Below are 21,089 nucleotides of genomic sequence, written 5' to 3'. Positions count from 1 at the left end.
GGTCTTCTCAAGTTGTAAAACCACTATTTAAACAAATTTTTCTTATTATCTTTAGAATTTACTATATTTGAACATGAATTAAACAGTCCTTTAGTTTTTTATTTAAAAAACATCATATTTCTTAAAATATCTAGAGTTTACTTTTTACGACTTCATGAAAGTGAAACGATGCGCAACAACTGCGCAGAACACGAAAATTCGAATTGTACTCGGCCTCGTTAAGGTTATATCAGAGAGATCCGTAATTCTCACTTCTTTTAAAATACCGAGCGTTTGGCAAAGGAGCAATCACTATCACGTCTTAGGTTTGATACGGACAAGGGCACAAGCGGGGCTCGAACTCACCCCCCCCCCCCCCGGTTACGAAGCGAACGCTCTACTGGTCGACTTGTGTGCGAACAGTGTTATATAGTTCAAAATTTCAGTTAAATTTATTGCATTGATTGGCTTTCTGAGGTGAGTAACTTTTCAATAGATAATATGTTTTACGGCGTGACCGTGTTTGAGGCCGAAGCAAAAAAGTTTTGGCATTAGTATCTATATCCAAAACAGGACAAAAATAACCCGAAGTTAGCACGAGGACAGAGCTGTATCAAAGCATCCTAATTTTGGACATTTGATCCGCCTATATATTGAACGCGGGAAATATAACGCAATTGATGTAAACAGTACATTGTGACGTCATATTCAGCGTCGTTATTTAGCAAATTTACAAACATAGCGTTTGAACCACAACAAAAAACATGGCGTTAATCGTGGAGTGATTATATATGATCAAGAAAATAAGATTTACATGCTTTTATGGATTTTATGTCTAACATCTCAGAACGACGTGAACTAGGGTAGACGAGATTCAAAATGGAGGAATACATGTCCACGCGCTAATATTCGAATCGACGCCATTAGTACCAAACTTTTCAAGTTCGTTAGGTATGGTTTAATTTTTCATTATTTTCCTATATTTTCCTTTAAAACATGTATATACGTGTTACCTATAGGGAGAGCTCCACTCTCACGGCCCATCGGGTCGTGAGAGGGCTTCGCCCTCTAACATGTTTTACGGCGTGACCGTGTTTGAGGGCGAAGCAAACAAATTTTGGCATTAGTATCTATATCCAAAACAGAACAAAAACAACCCGAAGTTAGCAGGATTTGATCCGCCTATATATTGAACGCGGGAAATATAACACAACTGATGTAAACAGTACATTGTGACGTCATATTCAGCGTCGTATTTTAGCAAATTTACAAACATAGCCTCTGAACCACAACAACAAACATGGCGTTAATGGTGGAGTGATTATATATGATTAAGAAAATAAGATTTACATCACATGCTTTTACGAATTTTTGTAACATCTCAGAACGACGTGAACTAGGGTAGACGAGATTCAAAATGGAGAAATACATGTCCACGCGATAGTATTCGAATCGACGCCATTAGTACCAACATTTTCAAGTTCCATAGGTATGGTTTAATTTTTCATTGTTTTCTTATATTTTCTTTTAAACATGTATATACGTGTTACCTATAGGGGCCGTGAGAGGCCTTCGCCCTCTATTACTGTTATGTTTTCTTCTGTTTCTTTCGTTTTGTCGAATTTACGGTCCTGCAATAATTTTGCGCAAAATCCGCGTTTTGTATTGTGTTCAAAATTCTAAAGTTTATTTAGATATTGTTTTATTTGTTACTATGAGTGTTAATTTCACTGGTATGTGTTTAGTGTATTTTCGTGATGTGTAATTGAATTTATTCATTAGTGTCCGAATTCACTTTTGTATAGTTCAGTATTTGTATAATATTTCGGTAACCTATAATCAAGTATGTGTTTAATTTAGTGTCCTGTTGAGTGTTAATCAACAGCTGATTAACATCAAGTTCAAGTAAGTGTAAACGTAGCGCTCCATATCCGAACTATGGAGAACTGGTTGTGTCACAATATGTGTAATTGGCTTGTTAATTTAATGTGTGTATTTTTGGTTTCCGTGTAGGTCCCAAACTTTCCATTGACATAGGTCACGTATGTAAGGGACTGTGTGTCCAGGAACTGTGTGTCTATAACCAGACAAGATGTCATGGTGTTCTGTTAAGTGATGATACTGTATATCATATTTGAATCAATACAAAGTGAATACATAAATAAAACTTGTCATTCTTTTTATCTATACCCCTGGATCGCCCTGTTACAATTATACAGATTTTAACAAGTTCTCTCGGATTTAGGGGATAATGAAGTCAGTCTGCTGAATTTAAACCTCCAGCCGAAAAATCTCTTAAATATCTGTCAAAATACCAATATAGGAGGGAAAAGGAGAGGGAGCAGTGCGATTCATTTATTCCACTTTGATAAATAACTGCTCAGTATTGCTGTATGTCCCACAAGCGGGGGCATTTGTCCCGAATGAACTGTTGATTGAATATTATTTAAAGTCCAGCTCGAGAATATTTCACTCATATGGAGAGGTCACCATTGCCGGCGAAGTGCTGCAAAATTTAGGCCTATGCTCTGCGCTTTTGACCATTGAGCAGGGAGGGATCTTTATTGTACCACACCTGCTGCAACACGGGACCTCGGTTTTTGCGGTCTCATCCGAAGGACCGCACCATTTAGTCGCCTCTTACGACAAGCAAGGGGTACTGAGGACCTATTCTTATACCCGGATCCGGGGGGTGTACTGAGGATATATTCTTACCCGGATCCGGGGGCTGTACTGAGGACCTATTCTTACCCGGATCCCGGGGGTGTACTGAGGACCTATTCTTACCCGGATCCGGGGGTGTACTGAGGACCTATTCTTACCCGGATCCGGGGGGTGTACTGAGGACCTATTCTTACCCGGATCCCCACGAGATTCGAATGAACTGTTGGACAGTTCAACTTTTCTTGAATATTTGTAGACAGCTATTTGCTACGTAACGGGAAATGCAATGTACTAGATTGAAATTCAAACCCAGGGTCCCAGAATCACTAGTCAGGTGCGGAACTCATCTCACCACCAAGTTAAATTGTTAATTCTTAAAGTCGCAAATACAAAAAGTTCATGGGCAACTCTGCTCAAGGTGAACCCTGTCTTATTCAGCTGCATCTTCACAAGTCATGGGTTATTGATTCGTTACCTCGCACTAACCCTTGACATCAGTGACTATCAAAAGAGTGGGAACCAATGAGAATGCTGTTTTATATATAACAACGCGAAGCGAGAGATTGAAATAAAAACACAGTTTTGAATATTTCAATCGTTTAAGCAAAATTGTCTTAAAGCAAAAAGGTTTCAAAACTTCATCTACTATCAATGAACGTAATTAGTGGTGTATATACATGTATTAAAGTTGCGCGTGTTTATCAATACAGCAGTATGAGATTGCGTCATTTCTATCCATGTACACCATAACAAGATGCAGTGATTTCATTGGATGTTTTATTCTGATGTCAAGGGTTAGTGCGAGATAACGAATCAAGAACCCTTGACTTGTGAAGATGATTCAGCTGTTGTAATATATATATATATATATATATATATATATATATATATATATATATATAATTCAATAAAAAAAGCAGGAAAATATACAGTTGGAACTGTATATTTTCCTGCTTTTTTTTATTGAATTATTTTGACTGTGTGATATCAACTCTTTCTATTTGGATTATATATATATATATATATATATATATATATATATATATATATATGTTATTACTTTTTCATATATATATATAGATAGATAGATAGATATTACTATGAAATGGGGATTCGGGTTTAAAATAGGTCCTCAGTACCCCTTGCTTGTCGTAAGAGGCGACTAAATGGGGGGCGGTCCTTCGGACGAGACCGCAAAAGCCGAGGCCCCGTGTCACAGCAAGTGTGGCACGATAAAGATACTTTCCTGCTCAAAGGCCTAAATTTCACAGCTCTTCACCGGTAATAAAACAACAACAAAAAACCCTCCAGGTGATAATGTAATACATATAAATGTGGCAATGCTTTACTTAGCAAGTAATGCTACTGAAATCTAAAGTATGTTGCTCAGCCAATCAGAGTGCATGTTACAAACGAAATGAAATCATTCTGATTATGGGATATCCTTCTTCACCCACAAACTTCGACAGATTCCGGTACCCTACATCTAGCTGGAATCGACCGAGTTGATCTGAGTGATCCTTCTAGTCACAATTCGTCATGTGAGTGGCTGTGTATTTCTTGATAGAGTTTCTGCGCCTGCGGACTGGCGAAGTTCAGTTGAATTTTGTAACTAGGTTTCTCTTTAATGCGCTTTTCTTCTTGAAATAGTGATTTCGCAACCTTCATGGCGATCTCCATGTCAAAGTTGTAGAGTTCATCCCAGGTCAACACCCTGTCCCTGTTTTTGTCCACCAGTCTGAAAAACTGAACAACATATTGTGATTGATACCGTGGCATCGTATATACTAAGCAACATACATGTACGAGCTCAGTATGTAAACCGCTGTGAGTTTAGACAAAATAATCCCAAACAAACAAGTAGATATCGTTGTAGCCTTTCATTTTTATGGAGCGCCAAATTAACATAAACTCAAATAATTGAAGATATCTTCAATTATTTGAAGATATCATCAATTCTATTATTGCTCTCTTTAATTGAATTAATGCTCGCATTAAATCAATTATTGCTCTCATCAAATGAATTAATGCGCGCTTCGATTCAATTATTGCTCTCATCAATTAAATTAATACGCACATCAATTGAATTAATGAGAGGAATGATTAATCTAATGCATACATTAATTCAATTATTACTCTCTTCAATTCAATTGATGCGTGCATCAATTGAATTAATGAGAGGAATGATTAATCTAATGCGTACATTAATTCAATTATTGCTCTCTTCAATTCAATTGATGAGAACATCAATTTTGTAGAAATATTTCTCGCAATAATTAATTTAGAACTCGGTAGAAATAATTTGATGATCTCTTTAATTCAGTTGAAGATATCTTTAATTATTTACAATGATTTTGAATAAAAAATTAATGCGCTCATCAATTCTTTTAAAGAGAGCAACAATTCAATTAAAGAGATCATTAATTCAATTGTGGATATGTTGAATGAAAGATATCTTTAATTTTATAGTTGCTCTCTCTAAAAGAATTATTGCTCTCTTCATATGAATTAAAGATATCATTAATTCAATTGAAGATAGCAATAATTGAATTAATGCGCGCATTAAATCAATTATTGCTCTCATCAAATGAATTAATGTGCGCATCAATTTAATTATTGCTCTCATAGATTGATTTAATGCGGGCTTTATATCAATTGTTGCTCTCTTCAATTGAATTGTAGCGCTCATCAATTCAATTGTTGATATCATTAATTCATATGAAGAGATCATTCATTCAATTAAAGCGTGCATCAATTCAGCTGAAGAATTAATTCAATTAATAATAAATAATAATAAATTTATTTTGTAAAGCGTAAAATCCATATTGCTGTAAACGCTATTTGAATAACAATAAAATAAGTAAAACAAGTTGTATAAGAACAAATGACTGGTAGGTGAAGATAAGGAGTCCGATATGATTGCATAACATAGTAATCTTGACTTGAATTTCATCTTCACAGACTAGTTATAATAAATTGTAAACAGGTGAGTCTTTAGTTTAGATTTAAAGATAAAGAGAATAGCAGCAGTTCTTTCTTTCTTTCTTTCTTTCTTTATTTCCTCCAGATGGAGATTCTTACAAGTACAATAGTAGTGCATTAATCAAGACATGTGAAAATGTGCAAAATAATATAAGGAATACAAGTAATTACAATGGAAGAGAGGAAGAATACAAAAATATCTAAAGAACAGGTTACAAGCAAACAATATTTAGTTACAGTGTAACTCGAAATTTGTTATAATACATTGCTGCTACATCTCTTATAAAATGAAAGTTCAGAAGATTTAGTTCTGGAATGTCAAAATCAAGCAAGTTTGAGATCATGCTTCTTGCGCCGAGGATAAATAAATACAAGTCATATTGGGACAGCCCACATAGGTCGGCAGCCAGAGAAATATCAAAGTCTTCAATTAGAGTTTCCCACCAGGAGTCGCGATATAGGGTTGTTTCAGAACAAGTAGTTGATACGTGCTCAAACACATTCGTGAAAGGTCTCGCGCACAGTGAGCAAATTGCGGGTGGTGGATCCAGAAGAGTCCATAATTTTACAATAAACTTGCACTGAAGAATCTCGTTATTATTGTGCGGAATATTCCATAACAGAGTTGGTGATTTTCCATCGCAATGAATGATAAATCGGGCAAAGTCAGGATCAACACGCATGCGTTTTCGTCTGGAATCGGAATGGTAAGTGATGACAGAGGATTTAACAGGTCTTTTCCACTCTGATTTTGAGGAGAAGGCACCACTTTCAAAATATCGAGTTAAAGCGGGATAGAAATTATATTTGGTCAATAGAGGCATGATGTCCTGAATAAATCCGCGATGTTTGTCACAAGGGTTCATCACATACGAGAATAGACGAGTGACGAATATGCGCTTTGTGAGATAATTAGTGTCCAGTTCACAAATACATTCAAAAAATTGCAGTTTCTTGATGTCAATCTCTGCAGTAATAGGAAGCAGACTCAGGAGGCTTTCACACATATCCGATCTGGTTTGCTGATGAAGACCCATTGCGTGTTTTGCAATAAAATGTTGGAATGTATTGAGGGTTTCGACATCTTTTCGTCGTAGGTCGCATCAGAGTTCGCATCCATATAATACAGAGGGGAGAACTACCTTCTTATATAGCTTGGAGATAGGGATTGGGTTTAGCTGTTTGGATGTTTTTAGTGCAAAATATGTTTGGCGTCCTTTCATGCAAGCATTCGAAGTTCTGCTACTGGGATCAAATGTGGAATTCAGTAAAATTCCCAGGTGTGTGTATTCCTGGGAAGAGTGAATAACATTCTTGCCTAGGTGCCAGGATAATGTGTCCGTATGATTTTCCCTTTTTGGATAAAAAATATAGTACATTGGATTTGTTTGCATTGAATGTAAAACGCCATTTTGTTGAATACTCGTATATTTTGCGTAGAATTTTCTGTAATCCATGCGGGGTGAGCGCAATACAACAAATGTTATCCGCAAGCGTTGGATTATAGCTTGTGATACTGAAAATACCGGTATTTGTACACAGATTTTGAATTTCGTGCAGCAAAACGTCGATAAATACAAGGTAGAGAAAGGTTGACAAAACACCACCCTGTCTAGCGCCTTGTGAAATTGCAAACCAATCAGAACTGACTTGGTTAACAACGACAGAGAACGATGTGTTTACATGACAATCGTTTATTAGACTCCATATACGACCCGAAATCCCAAGCCTGTGTAGTTTGCACATTAGACCATGTCGCCATACAGTGTCAAATGCCTTCTGTGTATCAAGAAAGGCTACAAGGACGGGACTCCCATGTTCTATATTGTGGTAAATCGTTTCTTGAAGGTTGAAGGACGCTGTTATACACCCAAGATTTTGTTGAAAACTTTGCTGTTGTTGATTTGGAAAATTTATCATAGGCTGGATATAAGTCCGAATTCGGGTTAGCAACAACTTTTCAAAGATTTTAAGGAGGCATGGAAGAAGGGCTATGGGTCTGTAACTGTTGGGGGACTTCCTTGGTTTGTTGCTACCTTTATAGATGGGAATGATCAAGTCTTTTTCCCAGCATGATGGAATTCGTCCTATTTCTATGACAGCATTGAAAAGGTAGGTGATGCATTTACCTAAGTGAATACCATCATAAATGAAATGTTCGTTCTGAATACGGTCAAGACCGGGGGCTTTTCTTCGTTTGAGATCACGGAGGATTTGGCATATTTCGTCGACGGTCACAGAACCACCAGGAAAAGTTGCAGAACAGGATATAAGACTGCTTTCCAAATTACTATATGATGTTTCGATGTCGTGAAAGAAGTCCGAATCGAAGCTATCATCTTCTTTTGGATTGTAGATATCATAAAAATGCTTTGCAAAAGCTAAAGTTACACCCGACGGGTCGACGTACGAACTACCGTTGAATTCTATCACTGGGTATTTACGTGTGTTCCGTGGATTCAAACGTTTTATTAATTTCCAGAAGAGCCGAACATCACATTCTGAAGCTTCGTTTATATCTTTAAACGCATTGGACATATAACGTTCATGCTCAGCATTGAGTTCATTTCGAAAGTTTCGTTTTGCATGCTTGTAATTTTTGTAAGAAGCATGATTCATACCACGGGGGCGTCCTTCGCACAACCAAATGTTTCGTAAACGACGCTCCGTATCATGCAATTGTTTAACTCGTGACGTCCACTCGGGCTTCAAAAAGTGTTTGTATCTTGCATTGGGGATATACAGAGATGCAACAGCATGTAACAATGTGTTAAGATCGAGGCAAAATGAATCAAGATCCTTGACAGTATTTAAATTTCTGTCCAAAAACATTTTACTACGATCACCAACATAGTTTTCATACTCTTTGAACTTACAGTAATCTACCTTATGCCAGGCTGGAAGGGAGGTGGTAGGTTCATGCAAAACATGGGTTTTGATATCAATACAGAGGTTAATATAAATCGGGAGATGATCAGATGTGGAACTAAATGAACCCTCTTCATATACATGGTAATTAATCACAAGATTACACAAAGCCTTGTTACAAAAGATATAGTCTAATGCAGAGCGTGTCTGAATAAAAGTGTGTTTTGAACCTGTTTTACTAAAATCAGTGTCAGGGCATCCCCAATCACTGCGAACAATGACATCTTTCAGGGCCTTTGATTTAAGTCTGTTACAGCGAAGATGGTCATTGTCTTTACAGCTAGCATTGAAGTCACCACCAATTAGAACATCACCATATGAAGAATAGTGATTAAACAGAGCTTCAAGTAAAATCAGCTCATTGACATATGACTGTACGTTACTATCAGATGGGAGATATACACCAAAAATATATAACGAGCGACGATGTTTAAGCTTTAGTTCTATATAACAAAGGCTAATCAACATACACGGTGAAATACCCTGACGTAATCTCATACTGTTGTCACGCTTGTTACCTACTCTGACGTAATCTCATTCTGTCATTCTGTTGTCGTGCTTGTTACCTACTCTGATGTAATCTCAATCTGTTGTCACGCTTGTTACCTACTCTGACGTAATCTCATACTGTTGTCATGCTTGTTACCTACTCTGACGTAATCTCATACTGTTGTCACGCTTGTTACCTACTCTGACGTAATCTCATACTGTTGTCACGCTTGTTACCTACTCTGACGTAATCTCATACTGTTGTCATGCTTGTTACCTACTCTGACGTAATCTCATACTGTTGTCACCTACTCTGACGTAATATCATACTGTTGGCATGCTTGTTACCTACTCTGACGTAATCCAATACTGTTGTCACATGTTACCTACTCTGACGTAATCTCATACTGTTGTCATGCTTGTACCTAATCTGACGTAATCTCATACTGTTGTCACGCTTGTTACCTACTCTGGCGTAATCTCATACTGTTGTCATGCTTGTACCTAATCTGACAATCTCATACTGTTGTCACCTACTCTGACGTAATCTCATACTGTTGTCACGCTTGTTACCTACTCTGACGTAATCTCATACTGTTGTCACGCTTGTTACCTACTCTGACGTAATCTCATACTGTTGTCATGCTTGTTACCTACTCTGTCGTAATTCCATACTGTTGTCACGCTTGTTACCTACTCTGACGTAATCTCATACTGTTGTCACGCTTGTTACCTACTCTGTCGTAATTCCATACTGTTGTCACGCTTGTTACCTACTCTGACGTAATCTCATACTGTTGTCATGCTTGTTACCTACTCTGTCGTAATTCCATACTGTTGTCACGCTTGTTACCTACTCTGACGTAATATCATACTGTTGTCATGCTTGTTACCTACTCTGATGTAATCCCCATCCTGTTCTCTGTGAGAGTGAATCACTTTTTCCATGTCCGACAGCTGCACATCGACCAAACCCTCAAACTCCTGCAACATCGTCATCCTACCAGACATCAAAATCATTTTAAAGCCGTGAACCAAATGAGGAAGGTAATGCTCTCATTATGTAGGGTTCTGACTTTTAAGTCTTATAACAAGATTTTGCAAATTCATTGCTTAGGAGATACAAATCTTAAAATCTATTTTAAATGACATCTCTGCTATTTTTGTGAAATGTAAGTTTTAAACTGCAGTGGAGTTGGGCACATATAGCCTTAACATAGGACCCACCTTTTCATTTCCAAGTCGGATAAAAGAGTGACCGTTGTCAAGTTCCGAATTTTCTCTGTACTCTGTACTCGAGGACACCTGGAGACATTGAAGTATGGTGGACGAAGAAATCGGTAACTGATGGCTAGCGTTCTCTGATCTCCGCTCCGAGCATGGTGATACCAACTTTGAAATGTGCGTAATAGATATAATCAAGATCAAATCAATTTATTAATCCATTACCATATATTTTTTTGTAAATTTATTGCGCAGTTCAGATATGCTTTAGATCAATTCCAAATTCTTTATCTTCTATTCACTCATTTTTTGTAACTTGTGTTAAGGAAAGCTATAATTGCGACACAAAAGTAACAGACGAGTATTTCGGAAGACTTTCGAACGGTGTTTTAGGATGGATTCTATTTTTTAAAAATGTCCAGTGTTCATGACATCACAATGCTATTTACATAGCAAGTTATGTTGTTCAGATAATGCGTGTTACAATTAAGAAATAAGATATCACTTTTGAATCTTATTGGGATATGACATGAAGGTCACGTAATCAAATTCTATTACGCCCGAAGGGCGTTATAGTAGATTTGATTACGTACCAACTTCATATCATATCCCAATAACACTCAAAAATGATATTTTATTTCTTATATTTTCTAGTTTAATTTGTGTTCTTACCGAGCTTCCATGATTATGTAGCAGATGACCAAAATAACGATCGTAGAACACAAAATATAGTTCGTTGAGTTTTATCGAGTAAAAAATTAGGAACAATATCAAAGAGAATATAAAATATAGATATTTAATTGAAAAGGTTAAAAAAAGACGAAACAAGTGGAAAATAAAGGTAATTTAGAGCGTAAAGTTAACTGAAATAAAGACAAGAAGAGCGGAGTAAACTACATCCGTGATGTGATTTGGTCGCGATTGGCGATGGAGAAACTGACGTTGGTCTAGCCTACAAAGTTGAAACGCAATTGTTGAACACAGATTTCGTCAGAAATGCAAAGGATCTGAGAGAATTGATGGAGGATATGATGGGTCAAGTTAACGTTAAGCTCTTGGTCAGGTTTTTGGAAAGAAACAACGGCATGTTCATTGTTAGGACTCGCGGTTGTAGCCATGCAGGAGACAATTCGAGACTGTAGGACAGATTTAGACAAAGTGCAGGTAGGTTGCTTCTTTTATTTACCTTCAGTGTGTGTAAGAGAAAATGAAAACGAACTGACGGAGTTTTTGTTCGTTTGAGTGATTTTTGTTATAGGATTTTAATGAAGACTCGCACCGATACCCTGATATGAACATAATTTTTCGAGCCTCGAAACCAGCCTCGCTTATGATCATGTCGAGTGATAGCTGTGGTGGCAGTTGCCAGGAAACTCATCTTCATAAAGTAAATAGGCTTACAACTCTGCCTACATTTTTTCGTTTCCAATATCATAGAACTTTATTTTATAAATTCGCCATGCAGAAGTTGCAATTTAGGCATAGTTGCAGACGGTATTTAAAACTTTTTAAAATGAAACAACAGAATGGTATGTTTAATGTTTCTGTTTTATAATTGATGAAATTCTTGTTTGTTTATGATGTCATTGCAGTGGCGGATCCAGGGTTTACGAAAGGGTGTGTGTCAAAGTCAAGTATTAGCCAAAATACTCAGCCATTTTGGGTGCCAATCTGGAATATTACTGACATTATTTCTATTATTTAGAATTGTGGCAAGTCTAAATACCCCACTGCATTGCATAAACAAGAAGCCAGGTGAAAGTACAGGAACTGAGTTTTGAAGCGGTGATTGTATTCATACGCAAGAAAAGACTGATCACGTGACCAACTTCATGTTACAATTTCATTAGTACTATCATATAAGGAAGTGCATTGGCAAATGTAAATAGATAAAATTACATGCATATCTGAATAAGCGTTTTGCGAAAAAAGGTAGAGATAAGCGTTTTGTCAAAAAGGAAAACAAGCAAAACTCTGGTTAATATTGATTGAATGAATGAATGTTGTTTAACGTCCCACTCGAGAATATTTCACTCATATGGAGACGTCACCACCGCCGGTGAAGGGCTGCAAAAGTTAAGCCTACGGACGGCGCTTATGGCCTTTGAGCAGGGAGGGATCTTTATCGTGTCACACCTGCTATGACACGGGACCTCGGTTTTTGCCGTCTCATCTGAAGTCGCCTTCTACGACAAGCAAGGGGTACTGAGGACCTATTCTAACCCGGATCCCCACGGGATCTCTGGTTAATAGAATAAGCTGAATATTGAATACTTTTAAAGTGTTCGTAATTTTGAATTAGAAAAAAAATTCTGGTCTATGAATAATGATGACTGCGATCAAAATATATCGTCTGTATTAGAAAAATCACGCAATTTGCATAAAATGACCGTGTACTCTTTAGGTATGAAGAGACAGTCTCCAGGTGTCAGGCTAGATTTCCACCACGGAAGATTCTGGAATTCTGGGAACCGAAACATATCCACTTGTTCCACATCCACTTCGCTGTATCCACCAGCTTTGTTCCAGTGCCGACGCTCCACCAGATCAGCTTGCTCCTATGTGATCGACAATTAAATAAAACGTCTTTCAGAAGTCACTAATTCTTCATTACCAGTATCAGTTTTCATTTTCTAACTTTACATTACCATATAAAACCGTTTGTGGGTTAATCGAATGTTTATGGATTATATCGTATTTATATAATGTACACCCATAAAACGTCCAAACTACACACAGATGTCACAACGTTGAAAAGGGTGATTTTGGGAGAAACAATCTTACACTGTCGACGAGGTAAAAATCCTTGGATCCTTCCAATAAACAATAAACGCTGTCCAAGACGTCTTTGTGGAGAACAGTCTGGATACCACCACTACTCATCCAAAGGACCACTCGCCGGAGCATGCGCTCAAACGAGCATAATAAACAAAACGGAACACTCACATTTCCTGCCAAAATAGCAAATGTACTTCTATAATATTTGATCACGATCGTGTATTTGTAAGACTATTTATGAAAGAAAAATGGTTGGTTTATTTTTTACTATAGATGGATTCTGATAACATTGTACAGGTTAATGAACGTTATTTACACACCTGTTCTGTAAGATTACATATACAGACACGCCACTGATTTGTGTCATCTATTTTTCTAAGATAATTTCAAGTACAGGTAAGGCTACCCTGCTTACTGTTTAGATAACTACAAGTTGACGTGAGGCTACCCTACATACTGTTTAGATAACTACAAGTTGACGTAAGGCCTACCCTATACACTGTTTAGATAACTACAAGTTGACGTGAGGCTACCCTATACACTGTTTAGATAACTACAAGTTGACGTGAGGTTACCCTAAATACCCTTTAGATAACTACAAGTTGACGTAAGGCCTATCCTACATACTGTTTAGATAACTACAAGTTGACATAAGGCCTACCCTGTACACTGTTTAGATAACTACAAGTTGACGTGAGGTTACCCTACATACTGTTTAGATAACTACAAGTTGACGTAAGGTCTATCCTACATACTGTTTAGATAACTACAAGTTGACGTAAGGTCTATCCTACATAATGTTTAGATAACTACAAGTTGACGTGAGGTCTATCCTACATAATGTTTAGATAACTACAAGTTGACGTAAGGCTACCCTACATACTGTTTAGATAACTACAAGTTGACGTAAGGTCTATCCTACATACTGTTTAGATAACTACAAGTTGACGTAAGGCTACCCTACATACTGTTTAGATAACTACAAGTTGACGTGAGGTTACCCTACATACTGTTTAGATAACTACAAGTTGACGTAAGGCTACCCTACATACTGTTTAGATAACTACAAGTTGACGTGAGGTTACCCTACATACTGTTTAGATAACTACAAGTTGACATAATGCCTACCCTGTACACTGTTTAGATAACTACAAGTTGACGTGAGGCTACTCTACATACTGTTTAGATAACTACAAGTTGAATTAAGGCCTACCCTATACACTGTTTAAATAACTACAAGTTGACGTGAGGCTACCCTACATACTGTTTAGATAAGTACAAGTTGACGTGAGGCTACCCTATACACTGTTTAGATAACTACAAGTTGACGTAAGGTCTATCCTACATACTGTTTAGATAACTACAAGTTGACGTAAGGTCTATCCTACATAATGTTTAGATAACTACAAGTTGACGTGAGGTCTATCCTACATAATGTTTAGATAACTACAAGTTGACATAAGGTTTACCCTATACACTGTTTAGATAACTACAAGTTGACGTGAGGCTACCCTACATACTGTTTAGATAACTACAAATTGACGTAAGGTCTATCCTACATACTGTTTAGATAACTACAAGTTGACGTGAGGTTACCCTACATACTGTTTAGATAACTACAAGTTGAATTAAGGCCTACCCTATACACTGTTTAAATAACTACAAGTTGACGTGAGGCTACCCTACATACTGTTTAGATAAGTACAAGTTGACGTGAGGCTACCCTATACACTGTTTAGATAACTACAAGTTGACGTAAGGCCTACCCTATACACTGTTTAAATAACTACAAGTTGACGTGAGGCTACCCTACATACTGTTTAGATAACTACAAGTTGACGTGAGGTTACCCTACATACTGTTTAGATAACTACAAGTTGACGTAAGGCCTACCCTATACACTGTTTAGATAACTACAAGTTGACGTGAGGTTACCCTACATACTGTTTAGATAACTACAAGTTGACGTAAGGCCTATCCTACATACTGTTTAGATAACTACAAGTTGACATAAGGCCTACCCTGTACACTGTTTAGATAACTACAAGTTGACGTGAGGTTACCCTACATACTGTTTAGATAACTACAAGTTGACGTAAGGTCTATCCTACATACTGTTTAGATAACTACAAGTTGACGTAAGGTCTATCCTACATAATGTTTAGATAACTACAAGTTGACGTGAGGTCTATCCTACATAATGTTTAGATAACTACAAGTTGACGTAAGGCTACCCTACATACTGTTTAGATAACTACAAGTTGACGTAAGGTCTATCCTACATACTGTTTAGATAACTACAAGTTGACGTAAGGCTACCCTACATACTGTTTAGATAACTACAAGTTGACGTGAGGTTACCCTACATACTGTTTAGATAACTACAAGTTGACGTAAGGCTACCCTACATACTGTTTAGATAACTACAAGTTGACGTGAGGTTACCCTACATACTGTTTAGATAACTACAAGTTGACATAATGCCTACCCTGTACACTGTTTAGATAACTATAAGTTGACGTGAGGCTACCCTACATACTGTTTAGATAACTACAAGTTGAATTAAGGCCTACCCTATACACTGTTTAAATAACTACAAGTTGACGTGAGGCTACCCTACATACTGTTTAGATAAGTACAAGTTGACGTGAGGCTACCCTATACACTGTTTAGATAACTACAAGTTGACGTAAGGTCTATCCTACATACTGTTTAGATAACTACAAGTTGACGTAAGGTCTATCCTACATAATGTTTAGATAACTACAAGTTGACGTGAGGTCTATCCTACATAATGTTTAGATAACTACAAGTTGACATAAGGTTTACCCTATACACTGTTTAGATAACTACAAGTTGACGTGAGGCTACCCTACATACTGTTTAGATAACTACAAATTGACGTAAGGTCTATCCTACATACTGTTTAGATAACTACAAGTTGACGTGAGGTTACCCTACATACTGTTTAGATAACTACAAGTTGAATTAAGGCCTACCCTATACACTGTTTAAATAACTACAAGTTGACGTGAGGCTACCCTACATACTGTTTAGATAAGTACAAGTTGACGTGAGGCTACCCTATACACTGTTTAGATAACTACAAGTTGACGTAAGGCCTACCCTATACACTGTTTAAATAACTACAAGTTGACGTGAGGCTACCCTACATACTGTTTAGATAACTACAAGTTGACGTGAGGTTACCCTACATACTGTTTAGATAACTACAAGTTGACGTAAGGCCTACCCTATACACTGTTTAGATAACTACAAGTTGACGTGAGGTTACCCTACATACTGTTTAGATAACTACAAGTTGACGTAAGGTCTATCCTACATACTGTTTAGATAACTACAAGTTGACGTAAGGCCTACCCTGTACACTGTTTAGATAACTACAAGTTGACGTGAGGCTACCCTACATACTGTTTAGATAACTACAAGTTGACGTGAGGTTACCCTACATACTGTTTAGATAACTACAAGTTGACGTAAGGCCTACCCTATACACTGTTTAGATAACTACAAGTTGACGTGAGGTTACCCTACATACTGTTTAGATAACTACAAGTTGACGTAAGGCCTACCCTACATACTGTTTAAATAACTACAAGTTGACGTAAGGCCTATCCTACATACTGTTTAGATAACTACAAGTTGACGTAAGGCCTACTCTACATACTGTTTAGATAACTACAAGTTGACGTGAGGCTACCCTACATACTGTTTAGATAACTACAAGTTGACGTAAGGCCTACCCTATACACTGTTTAGATAACTACGAGTTGACGTAAGGCCTACGATACATACTGTTTAAATAACTACAAGTTGACGTAAGGCCTATCCTACATACTGTTTAGATAACTACAAGTTTACGTAAGGCCTACCCTATATACTGTTTAGATAACTACAAGTTGACGTAAGGTCTATCCTACATACTGTTTAGATAACTACAAGTTGACGTAAGGCCTACCCTATATACTGTTTAGATAAATACAAGTTGACGCCAGACCTACTCTACATACTGTTTAGATAACTACAAGTCGACGTAAGACCTACCCTACATACTGTTTAGATAAATACAAGTTGACGTAAGGCCTACCCTACATACTGTTTAGATAAATACAAGTTGACGTAAGGCCTACCCTGCATACTGTTTGGAATATCCTGGAACATGTAGATGTCTCTGAAGGTGTAGTCGTGAATGAAGTCAGCCAATCTGTAGTAACGGTACGAGTTGTCTGCGTCCTCCTTTTTTCCGTACTCCGCATAGACAATTTCCCGCGCAAAAGTAGTGCTGTGATGTAAAAAATATTTACATTTCCAATGATTTTCCCTTTAATATCTTTACACATTGTAATGATAGTGAACATTGTAGTGAACAATACGCGTATGGGTTTTGATAAATATACCGATACTATGTCTTCTGACTGGGAATTGCGACAAAAATGAAAGCAGATATAAAAAATAAATTTCAATTTTGGAAATACACGAGGGTATGAACTCACGTCGGCATGTTAACGTATTTCATAAAGTATGCCGGCTGGAAGCGTCTCAATCCATACCTTTATGTATTTGCAACAATAAAATTTATTTCTCAGGAATCTTCTCTGATAAAAATACACATGCTTACAACAGAAATGAATGAATCTATCATAGAATACATGTATTTTACGGTATCTATTTATTAGGTCTTCCTTCTCACCATCGCAAAATAATGAATTAAAAATATTAATCGTTATTATTTAAAGAAATATCAAGCAAACTAATGGCTTTGCATAAATCTTCAGCTCAAACAGGCTGCAGGTGTGAAGATACTTATCCGAGGACCCAAGTCTCGATATGTTATGTCTCGTTATATTCCTAATAATGAAGTCTCGTTATGTTCCTAATCATGAAGTCTCGTTATGTTACTAATCATGAAGTCTCGTTATGTTACTAATCATAAAGTCTCGTTATGTTCCTAATCATGAAGTCTCGTTATGTTCCTAATCATGAAGTCTCGTTATGTTCCTAATCATGAAGTCTCGTTATGTTCCTAATCATGAAGTCTCGTTATGTTACTAATCATAAAGTCTCGTTATGTTCCTAAACATGAAGTCTCGTTATGTTCCTAATCATGAAGTCTCGTTATGTTACTAATCATAAAGTCTCGTTATATTCCTAATCATGAAGTCTCGTTATGTTACTAATCATGAAGTCTCGTTATGTTCCTAATCATGAAGTCTCGTTATATTCCTAATCATGAAGTCTCGTTATGTTACTAATCATAAAGTCTCGTTATGTTCCTAATCATGAAGTCTCGTTATGTTCCTAATCATGAAGTCTCGTTATGTTCCTAATCATGAAGTCTCGTTATATTCCTAATCATGAAGTTTCGTTATATTCCTAATCATGAAGTCTCGTTATGTTACTAATCATGAAGTCTCGTTATGTTCCTAACCATGAAGTCTCGTTATGTTACTAATCATACAGTCTCGCTATGTTCCTAATCATGAAGTCTCGTTATGTTACTAATCAAGAAGTTTCGTTATGTTCCTATTCATGAAGTCTCGTTATGTTCCTAATCATGAAGTCTCGTTATGTTCCTAATCATGAAGTCTCGTTATGTTCCTAATCACGAAGTCTCGTTATGTTACTAATCATGAAGTATCGTTGTGTTCCTAATCATGAAGTCTCGTTATGTTCCTAATCATGAAGTCTCGTTATGTTACTAATCATGGAGTCTCGTTATGTTACTAATCATAAAATCTCGTTATGTTACTAATCATAAAGTCTCGTTATGTTCCTAATCACGAAGTCTCGTTATGTTACTAATCATGAAGTCTCGTTGTGTTATTAATCATGAAGTCTCGTTATGTTCCTGATTATGAAATTGGAAGAGCTAAGTCTCGTTATGTTCAGAATCAGCTAAGTCGCGTTACATATGTATGTTACTAATTGCGGAAATGGAAGATTGTTACCAGTTTCTTATAAAAACATGGTATCAATCAATATACGAATAGTAAATATGTATTGTTCTTTGCATGACATCAACAAGGTATTATTTGAAATTTTCCAAGTTCTAAAATTGCTACATTATCAGTTATTATATAACGGTGTACACAACTTTCTATCTCAAAACTATTCTAGTTAACCTACTTCAAATAATCGTCTGTCCAAAGACCAAAAGCAGGCATGGTGCGTGGATTGAGAACATGGCGGAACTTAACTGGAATTCTTGGCGATACATATATCCCGTAAAAGTCCTCCGGGGTAGGAAATTCATCCAAGGTCTCAATACTCCCCTCTGCCGGTTGGTGGGATCCAAAATACAGTAGGTGTCCTCTAGGTTTTTGACGAGCCCCTTCTCCAAAATTTGCAGCAGAAAAAAGTATTCCAAAATAGAAAATAATTTCCATGTTTCTCGATTTAGGCATGAATGTTCCAGACTTTCAGGGACTTGAAGTAAATTGATCGTGCTTTGTACTTACAAAGTCATTTAAATGAAAAGAAACTGGAAATGCTAATACTTGACGCCTTTAAATCGATGATCATATACAATTTTATTTGGTTAAGACAATCAATTGTGCATTTAAATTGATGGAATAACCGCGCGAAATACAGTCGAACAACAGTTACAATCATGCTTAAATAGATTAAAAAATGGGCTAATGATAACGATTTAAAAACAAAATTCTAAATCTAAAACATTCTTTGTGCATTTCAGTAACAAACGAAAAGCACACACTGATCCATGTTTAAACTTAGATAGAATTCAAATCGAAGCTGTAAAACAAACGAAATTTTCGGCGTGATTTTTGACAATAAACCTACATCCATTCCACAGCTAGGGAAGAAATGCACTGAGTAGGCTCTAAATATTATAAAAGTCTTTGCAAATACCAACTAGGGAGCAGAAAAACATATCTTTCTGAAGCTACACTGTATACACTCTATTGTAAGATCTAAATTAGAACATGGGTGTATGGTTTACGAATCTGTCAGGAACTCTCGATTCGAGTCGTCATTAGGATCTACGACGGTGTCTGGGAACATTGGAAACATTTCGAATACCTCCCAATGATGGTTTATATGATGACGCGTGCGAGTTGCCACATCCGACGAATTAGATTACAATAAAATATATTTTCAAAACTCAGATATCCCATCCTAAATACAAAGATGAAAACGAGGAAAATCCATAGGACTTAGAATCCGGAAACAGCTAACGGATTCGAATTTACCTTTAGACTGTTTAACCCATTTCTCGTTCCGAAAATGTACAACCCAGTAGTGGACACCCCCCCCCCCCCCAAGAGAATATAAAAATTAAAAGATAAATCCAATCATAATTGTAACAAAAACTTAACGAAATATCTCAAGGTTCTAATGTTGAATTTTTTTTTTATCGATGATTCAAAAGATAATGTAAGGCTGGCTGCTGTAATAATTAATTAAGGAGGGTATGTTCGCTACTCACGTTCTACAGTGTAGGTCAAGCGATAATAATACTTACAGTCGAGGCCGATGACATATAGCTGACAATTATATCTAATCACTTCCAGATCAAAACTTTTCTATATTTTTTCGGATTCTCTTTCTTGTTTACGAAGCTTGCACAATATAAACTTAGATCAGTCAAACAAATATATATCAGACATCCTGAATCAATACCTCTATTGTAAAAAATGAAAAGAAGAGTAAACAAGGTAAATCGGGATTCCATGCCACATTGGTATTCGCGTCAACATCGAAACCTGTGCTTCTGCGAAAACAACACTCCAGTTCGAGATATTTTAACTTTAGAATTCAATATACAAACCGTAACCCTTTAACGCCCAGTGAGGCCTTTTTTCATCAGGCTTTAATTAAGGAAATTTTCAAAATAAGTGCAGGCAGTGTAGTGTAATTTATGTACACCTTCTAGTTCAATAGTTACATGTGCACGTATATACTTACAATAAATAACACTCATTTTCATAAATTCATGCATATGTTATACATGTACATGAATACAAATAATACTAAAAATTATGTAAATGATGGCTGATAAATAT

At 36.7% G+C, this 21,089-nt stretch overlaps 1 protein-coding gene across 2 annotated transcripts; it reads right to left on the bottom strand.

The window, feature by feature from the left end:
- Positions 1–3,974: 3,974 nt before the first annotated feature.
- Positions 3,975–20,677, bottom strand: LOC125652818 (bifunctional peptidase and arginyl-hydroxylase JMJD5-like). 2 transcript variants are annotated; one of them, XM_056165106.1, is made up of 7 exons: positions 19,192–20,667; positions 17,196–17,347; positions 13,051–13,217; positions 12,664–12,824; positions 10,270–10,434; positions 9,940–10,042; positions 3,975–4,389 (listed from the first exon to the last, which is right to left on the bottom strand). In XM_056165106.1, the coding sequence occupies exons 1-7, from the start codon at positions 19,467–19,469 to the stop codon at positions 4,171–4,173; spliced, it is 1,245 nt and encodes a 414-aa protein (XP_056021081.1). In that variant the 5' UTR covers positions 19,470–20,667; the 3' UTR covers positions 3,975–4,170. The 2 variants fall into 2 exon arrangements, with proteins under 2 accessions (XP_056021081.1, XP_056021082.1); XM_056165107.1 differs by having other exon boundaries at positions 4,191–4,389; positions 9,936–10,042; positions 19,192–20,677.
- Between the last annotated feature and the right edge of the window lie 412 nt (positions 20,678–21,089).

Source organism: Ostrea edulis, chromosome 5 (assembly GCF_947568905.1).
Source record: "Ostrea edulis chromosome 5, xbOstEdul1.1, whole genome shotgun sequence".
Lineage (NCBI taxonomy): Eukaryota > Metazoa > Mollusca > Bivalvia > Ostreida > Ostreidae > Ostrea > Ostrea edulis.
The sequence above is the reverse complement of the archived record's forward strand: the minus strand, read 5'-3'. Positions and strand labels throughout refer to the sequence as shown.

Coding starts and splice junctions, on each gene's coding strand:
- LOC125652818 (XM_056165106.1), bottom strand. CDS start 19,469: ATGCCTAAATCGAGAAACATGGAAATTATTTTCTATTTTGGAATACTT. Junction 12,825..13,050: donor ATTTTTACCTCGTCGACAGT/GTAAGATTGTTT, acceptor TCGATCACATAG/GAGCAAGCTGATCTGGTGGA. Junction 10,043..10,269: donor TCCGACTTGGAAATGAAAAG/GTGGGTCCTATG, acceptor GATGTCTGGTAG/GATGACGATGTTGCAGGAGT.